We start from the raw sequence: 8,239 nt of genomic DNA, 5'->3' as shown, positions 1-8,239 counted from the left end.
CACTGACCCCAACCCCATGAAAGTCAGCATAGTTAAAATACAAAACAGGACAACGTAAAAAGAGTTTTAAAATCTTATCTTCCCTTGATGCAGCGAGATTTTTGTTAAGTCAATGATCTTACCCACAACAGGATCAGAGGTGGTGAAGATGGAATGCTGCTGGGGCTGGGCAGAGGGTCGGCTCATTGCGGCCGAAGCAGGTCGAGCAGCCAGAGTGCGTCCTTGAAGTGGGAGGGGATGGATGATGTATTAGTAAGTGTTTTACAGCACTTGCAACACAATTAGGTCACGTAAGTGCCAAAGTTGAGAGATGTTACAAGAGAGTAACAAACACAAAAAAGAAGGAGGAGAGATAAGGACAATAGATGTTTGACAGGAAAGAAGGAGCACACCACATCAGAGCACCCGCCAACCCCTCATGGGGATGGATGAGGTTAGTATATACCCATCACAAACACTACAATATTACTTAAATCAGGGGAATGATAACCATCAACATGACAAGCACCTTGAATAGATGTTGACAAAGAATAAGTTCACATATGTAAACTGATTATATTTACTATGCCACCATATATACACCAAATGTAGGCTATATTGTAAACACCGATTCGTTTTTATAAAAGGGTCTTACAGTAATATGAGCATAATAGGACAAAAAACAAACTGAAAAAAAATCAGATATCCTGTGACATTTTTTTTAAAACCTGAACATAAAATTAGCTGGGTGAATACAAAAAATGTTACAGCTTGTAAATTCAGAGTTTCAACCCATAGGCAATCTCTTTCAATACAATGCGTTCTGCATTCCCTTGTACATCAAGATGTGGAAAATTGTGCCATTCCATAGTGTACCCAGTACTTCAACATGGCATTGACAGGGTTACAGACTGTAACAAACAGTACATTTTCATCTCAAAACGAATATTCATATTACTGACTACATGGACTAGTTGTCAATATAAAGAACCACACCAGAATCTCAAATTTTATTATGATATGCTGTTACATTAAACACACAGTTCAAAGTACATTTACAGAATAATCTGCATTAACTAGGTTTTGAAATTAAGGTAAATTAACCTTATCTTTTGAATTTTAACAGAAGTAAGAGGAAAAAAATAATAAAAACTAGAAAATATTTCATCTTGCTTCAAAGGAGCAGAAAAGATTTTTCTATAAAAGAAAAGTATACGTTCCAAAGACCAACACATCTACAAAAATGAAGAAAGATAAGAGTGTTGAATAATCTGAAACCTTCAAGCTTAAAAAGAAACTCATTCTAGTTATTTTGAAAGATGCCTTCCTTAACGAGTTGATAACCTTCATTCTCTTATATTACATTTAAAATACTGCACAAAGCATACTTTCTAAATAGTTTTTTTTTCTTCTTCAACCCGAAGAAAATCTTGAGTCTTATACTCTTGATCTGAGAATCAAAAACATTTAAGCATGAAAAAACTATCTTTTGCAGCCCTTTGAAAAATATACGCTGTACAAGAATCTTTCGTAAATTCCCCAAACTTTCTGAGAAGCGACAACCCTACTTCAAGTTCTCAGAGTACAAAGTGTCAGCAAACTCCACCCTTCTGGTGTCTACCTGGACGGCTCGCCCCACTACTGGAGGCGGAACGTGGGCGAGACAAGCGCTGGGAGTAGATGGACACTGCCGAAGAGTATGAGTGAGCGGAGCCATACGGCTGGGCGGAGCCAGGCCGGGAGGCGAATCCACCTCCACCACCGTCAGTCCGCAGGTCAAAGGTAGATCCACTATGGCCTGGAGGTTTAGAGCAGCAATAGGGAAGGGAAGGGAAGGTGGTGTTAGATAGGCAGGGTGGTTAATGAAGCAGAACACTGGGAAGAGAGGGTGGGGGTAGGAGGATCACTGCATTTATGGAACCTTACAAATGCATTCAAAAGGCTGTTATTACAAAAACATAACACAAATCATTTGCCATAACCCTCATAGCTATTTTCTTATTGGAATTATGATTTGTGATACTAATTTTGCACTACATCCAAGAATAGCTGATCAAATTTTGAACAGCCTGTCAAAAGCTGGAGTAGATGTCTCATTTCACTCCTAAAACACTACAATCCTTATATTCGCTCATCTTTTTTTGTAATGGAACTTTCTGAGAATTCACAGGAGACAAAAGGGAAAAAAAAGATTGAAAAGAAAGATATAAACAGTGCTGAGTACAGTCTCCGCTGACACTGAAGGGTAGGAAGGGGCTCTGATATACATGCACCAATATTCTTTTGAGGTGGAAAATCATGATGAATGAATGAAAAAAAGAAAGATAAGAAAAGAAAACAACAGAGGTATAATCAGACAGGTGCAACCCATCAAACCCCAGCCATTTTCAAATAGGAAAATGACAAAGAACTAGAAAAATAAGTGGGGTGCAATTTTTTTTTAAAGGCATCTGAGCTCGCCACGAAAACCTTTTCAGTGATGTAAAAAAATAATTTTTTTTAAAAGGCAAGGAATAAAGAAGTTTTTTAAAGGTCAATGAAATCTCATCTATTCTCAAATTTAGAGGTATCTTTTCACACTAACTACAGACAACATAAAAGGGTTAGTTAAGAGAACAACTGACTAAAAAGGTACTTATTCTTTCAAATGTTAATGAAAACCTGAAAAAATTAAACTAGCACCTGAACTATAACTATCATAAATCCCTTTATATCCTGATGACAATCTACAAATGACTGTATCCAGTAACAAAGAAATCAAACCGTAGTTCTGACACGTATCAGTTTAAGCACAACAGAATTTTGGCAACGTACACTGGTACATGTCAGTCTCAGCTGCACATTATTACTAGTACAAAAAATATGTCAACATAACATGATATACAAGCTCAGTTAAATCCTTAACCTCAATTCAACAAGTAATAAGAATGAAGCCTTGTCAACATCTGGGAAGGCAAACAGACCTACTTTACCCATTAAAAACCTGCAGTTCAAAAATAAAATTTTCTCTATTTCACTTTCATTGTACTTCACTTAATAATAATAGACAGCATTTGTATAGCGCAAATCCCCGCTCAACAGCAAGCTCTATGCATTTCACAATCTATACTATTACCCCAGCAGACCTGAGAACATTCTGAAACAAACTCAATTTCCTGGGAAACATACAGTGCAAGCAGCCATTTATAGGCACTAAAACACTAACATACTGACAAGATCTTTCGTTGTCTATGGCCGGGTACCCATTTCCACCTGGGTGAAGTGAGGAAAATTTGTGTAAAGTGCCTTTCCTAAGGACACAATGTCGGGCCCACGGCTCGAACCTCCAAACCCGCAACCTCACGATTACAAGTCCAGTAGCCTAACCGCTAGGCCTAACCACTTAATAAACATCTATATTAAAGAGAGCTAAATAACGACAAAGATAGAAAATAATGAACTACTTCCACTAAAGTAGAAACAAAAGAAGCAAAGTCTAAATTTACTACAATCTTGACCATCACATAATTGTGGAATGATGGAAAACAGAAAATATGCTGACAAAGTAAAAGACTGAACAAAAAGTCAGAACCAAACTACACTTACTATCCAGTAAGCAGTTATTATTGGTGGAACCTGAAACTGTCAGACAATATCTTGGTAACACTGCAGTTTAAGAAACAATTGACACTTTCGTGTAAAATTAGTGCCAATAAATAGATTAAGAAAATAAGCAATGCTGAAGAAAGAGTGTAGAAAGAGCAAACCACACCACAGCACACCCACCAACCAACCAAGCCCTGCAGTAAAAAAACAACATAATATGTTTAATAATTATTCATTTCCCTTCCTACCAATACTCAAATAGTCTTACTAGAGCGTCTTCAGAAATTTAAAAAATGTTACAAACTCTTTTTTTTTTGCTTTCCTACCTATCATTGCAAAGCTGAAGTCATTTCAGAAGTGAGAACCATCTGAACTCAAACAAAAAACCCAGTTCGGATGAGTTGCGGTTTACATTTGCTTATGGACATATGTAATGCAACCAAAGTATATATGAAACAGGATATAAATTAGCTTTTCTGATTCTCCTCTTTCCTTCGACCTTGCTATGATATTAAATACCCCCAAGCATGTATCAAAAGTGAGCAAGGCACATAGATGTATTAAAAAATGACACAGACAGAAAAACAGACAAATAGAAAGAAAAAGAAGACAACTTGTTTCACAAAGATTTGGAGATGTTTAAACTTCAAAACATGATGGCATGAAACAAAGAACAGTAGTCTCCGCCTAAACGCACAGTGCTTGGGAGGGCTCCTTAGCATGTGTTTCTACAGAGCATGCGTTGACATAAACCTGTGCAAAAGGAGAAAGGGACGCATCATCTCATTTCCTTGATATTTTATTGACCTCCCTTGGGGAGTGGGGGTCACTTTGGCTAATACTGTGACAAAACGAGACTGTTTTGTGAAGGATTCCATGACTGCAGTTAGTAATTATGAATACAAAGGCATTGAATGGGTGGGGGGAAAGCAGAAAGACGGACTTCCTGTACTGATAGGCAATATAAAATATGGCGGGAACAGATTGGACGAAATCGTTGGTGACAGTCTGGGAAAAGCGTTCAGTCACACGACTTTTCAAGCGACCACTCCTGAGTGCCTGTCATCTATTACAACTCGGTAAATGCATGAGTGATATCAGAATCAGACATTCTGAAAGACTTCTCTTGTGATTCGTTGAACAAGTACGTCATAAATTCTTTGAGCAAACCTGATTACTTGATTAATCTGTAGTCATATAGAGGCCTAACCAGAGTTCTACAGCATTCGCGTGTGTTGTGCATCATAGGCCTAACTAAACAGTACATGCAGTCACCCAAACATCGGTCAGAAACCTTCTCTCAAAGACGCATTTCAAGTGAAAATCAAAAGATATCCCCCCCCCCCTCCAACACACATTATATCACCCGACCAGTCCTAGACCTATGCTTCCTTGGAAAGCTGTGTGCGAAAACCCTGTCCATCGCTCTCTTTGTTCTGAGTGACGGGCAGTCTCACCAAATATCTGGTTGTCTAGGCTTGTCTTATGCAAGCTGTGCAGGTTGTAATGAAAATTTCCTCTTGTCAAGTATTACCTATCGGCGTGTTTTGAGGATCAAAGCGTGAGTTTGGAAGAAGTGACCGTGCATTTGTACGTCTAAATTATATAGTAAAAAAAAAAACTCATACGATGAAAGCGTGCGTTTGAGCGGAGCGTGCCTTTCTATGGCGTGCGTTTAGACAGAGACTAATATATAAACAATATAGCGAAGGAAAACTTTTTTCGATGATATTTCTGTCAGATTACAATTCAAGAAGAAAGAAAATGGGGTCTTACAGAGAGAAAGAAAGGAGAAATAAAAGAGAGAACGGACAGAAAGAAAAGGCAATTCAAAAAGAGGGCAAGAAAACATGCAGGACAGTCATGGCATTGTGAGGTAGAGGAGGAGGTATACAAGATTTCCTTACCGTGCCGTGCCCGGGAGGCATCATCCATGGTACCCACGGGCATGGTCCCGTCTGTGATGTCCGGGTTCTCCCGACGCCGAGACAGCATCTCCCTCTTGGCTTCCGACAAGGTGTTGGCCCCCGGTTTAGGATCCCCACCTAGAAAAATGGCCGCTGATTTGTTGATTTTGGTGTAGGTGGTGAGTACCTCCTCCAGTTCCCCTTCCCTGGAGAAATACGAAGGGATTTTTCTTTTGCTGGTCTTTTCTTCGCAAAGACATTATCAACATCAGAGTGTGGCGTAATTCTTTTTTGCTGTTAATACAAAAAGTAGTTTTGGTATCTTGGATATAACTGTAGATCAACTAGTCAACAAACACAGAAGCAAGTCAGACACAACCCTGTTCCATTTGGCTGTTGTTGTGGATTTGGGAGTTGACACAAAAATTTATGGTAAATGAATGAATTAAGTTATAACAAAAAAATACATCTTTGGGTACAAAATGACTCTATGGACATAAAGTTTCACTTTTGTTGAGAAACAGTCCGTATTTACCCCTACTATTCAGTAAAATTTCCCAAGATGCAAAAATAACAATTACAGCAAATAATACATCATAATGGATCTAAAAAGCTTGTCACTAAAAATTACTATATTTCTGAATCTAAAAGCGAAAGAAGAAAAAAACCCAGCTCTGTCATGACATACAATTCAGATTAACTTACGTGGCAGTGTAGACAAACTGATCAAAATTGTGCTCATCCAGCCCATCAGAACTGTCTGACTTCCTCGTTTTTTTGTTCTCCATCTTGACCCGCACCCTAACAGCTTTCAAGTGATCTGTCTCCTGCAACAACAAAACAACATTCCTTACATAGGAGCAGCTACACCTACATGAAAATTGCCAATATGTATTCATAATCCAAATGAAGGGCACAACTTAAAAAGAACAACAAAAGAGACCAAAAAATATACACAGTAGAAACTACACTTGCAAGCAAAGTAGTATCAAAATGTAAAATCTTTTTCTTTTTCTTTCCGTTCCGCGTGCTAGATTTCAGGGGTAGTCAACTGCTGGTTCTTTAACCCGCAAATCAATTGATTTTTACGTATGTGACTATTTTTCCTACTTTGTAGGGCCCGACGTTGTGTCCTTGGTAAAGCAATTTACACGAGTTTTCCTAAATTCACCCTGGTGAGAATGAGTACCCAGCTCCGGACAGTGAAAGATCTTGTCAGTTTGTTAGTGTTTGAGTGCTTAATCAGCTACTTACACTGTATGCTTCTCGGGAAGCTGAGAATGTTTCGGAGTGTTCTATGGTGTGCTGGGATAATAATATAGCGTTAAGTGCATAGAGCTTGCTGTTGAGCGGGGGTATGCGCTATACAAATACTATTTATTATTATTAAAAGGAAAAGAGCATTGTGCAAAAATAACAAATTAATTTCCCACTCCAAGAGTGGTTAGGCTCTCGGACTCGCAACCGTAAGGTCGTGGGTTCGAATCCCGTCAAGGGCCCGACGTTGTGTCCTTGGGAAAGGCACTTTACATGAATTTTCCCCACTTCACCCAGGTGGGAATGGGTACCCGGCTATAGACAGCGAAAGATCTTGTTAGTCTGTTAGTGTTTGAGCGCTTAATCGGCTGCTTGCACTGTATGCTTCCCGGGAAGCTGAGAATGTTTCGGAGTGTTCTATGGTCTGCTGGGGTAATAATATAGTGTAAAGCGCATAGAGCCTGCTGCTGAGCGGGGACATGCGCTATACAAATGCTATCTATTATTATTATTATTACATGTTTTTCCAAATTTAGTAAGTAAGTCCAGACAACATGACATACCTTATTGTAGATGTGTACAAAGTCGCCTAGCTGCTTGGCTAGAATTCTGCGCCTGTCACCTAAAGGAAGCTTTTTGCTTGGCACAACCACTCTAAATGCTTGAGGTAGATTGATAGCAGCGCGCTTCAGGAACCGTAAGACCAGGTCCTATGAAAGAATTACAAATTCACAATCAAAAGCAAACTGAAGGCAATGTTTTGATTTTTATTCTAAAAAAAATAAATGTTACTTAAAGCAGTAGCATTTACTAAATTTTATTTCACAGGATCACTCAGGGCAACTGAAAAAACATAACGAGTAAAAGAGTAAAAGTATTCCATAAAAATTCACAACCATACTAAAACTTTCCATACCAATATAAGATTATACAGCTGAAATTGTCTAACATGGCCATCCATTGTCGAGGAGAACAGTGTCTGTCTTAGACAGGTGGCCTCTTATACAGAGTCATTATAATGTTTTTAAAATGTAAGGAGGAAATGGCAAGTGGTGTTTGTGCAGGTAATTGACTTATACAGGTGGCCACTAGAGCAGGTCCGACTGTACTTGACTATCTCCCTCGACCTGTGTACTCACCATTTGCTCGTTGAGAGCATCCACATCCTCTTGCCTCAGAATCCCCCCACAGTCAGACAAAAGCCTCTGCTGAACACGGATCAAGTACATGGCAAATGCAGTCCTGGCTTGGACTTTGCTGCAGGCCAAAGAGAGAAAAGAGGAGTCTCTGAATTTGAATTCATCTCTGATCAAACAGGGCCATGAAAACTCCAACAACTCAAGCTCAACAAATATCCTCCCCCCCCCCCCCCCCCCCGGAGATTCAAACTGGTGCAATTCACACTGCAGTCCAACATAATAAAGATCAAACAAAAGATGAGCCTGGCATAGTCAAAAGACTCATGGAATTTAACAAGCTGACTAATGAAATACTAACCAGATGCATAAATA

At 39.1% G+C, this 8,239-nt stretch overlaps 1 protein-coding gene across 2 annotated transcripts in view; it reads right to left on the bottom strand.

Moving 5' to 3' along the window:
- The window catches only part of LOC101859563 (tubulin polyglutamylase TTLL5), a 45,954-nt gene that overhangs the window by 9,858 nt on the left and 27,857 nt on the right, over positions 1-8,239 (bottom strand). For both annotated transcript variants that reach the window (XM_005096651.3, XM_035969280.1), the window contains exons 24-30: positions 7,868-7,985; positions 7,292-7,438; positions 6,177-6,298; positions 5,472-5,677; positions 3,565-3,600; positions 1,601-1,777; positions 123-221 (exon numbers count right to left, since the gene is read on the bottom strand). In XM_005096651.3, coding sequence (XP_005096708.1) covers positions 123-221; positions 1,601-1,777; positions 3,565-3,600; positions 5,472-5,677; positions 6,177-6,298; positions 7,292-7,438; positions 7,868-7,985 — 905 coding nt within the window. The remainder of the gene's footprint in view (positions 1-122; positions 222-1,600; positions 1,778-3,564; positions 3,601-5,471; positions 5,678-6,176; positions 6,299-7,291; positions 7,439-7,867; positions 7,986-8,239) is intronic.

Source organism: Aplysia californica, unplaced genomic scaffold, assembly GCF_000002075.1.
Source record: "Aplysia californica isolate F4 #8 unplaced genomic scaffold, AplCal3.0 scaffold00134, whole genome shotgun sequence".
Lineage (NCBI taxonomy): Eukaryota > Metazoa > Mollusca > Gastropoda > Aplysiida > Aplysiidae > Aplysia > Aplysia californica.
This window is presented reverse-complemented; position numbering and strand designations above follow the sequence as displayed.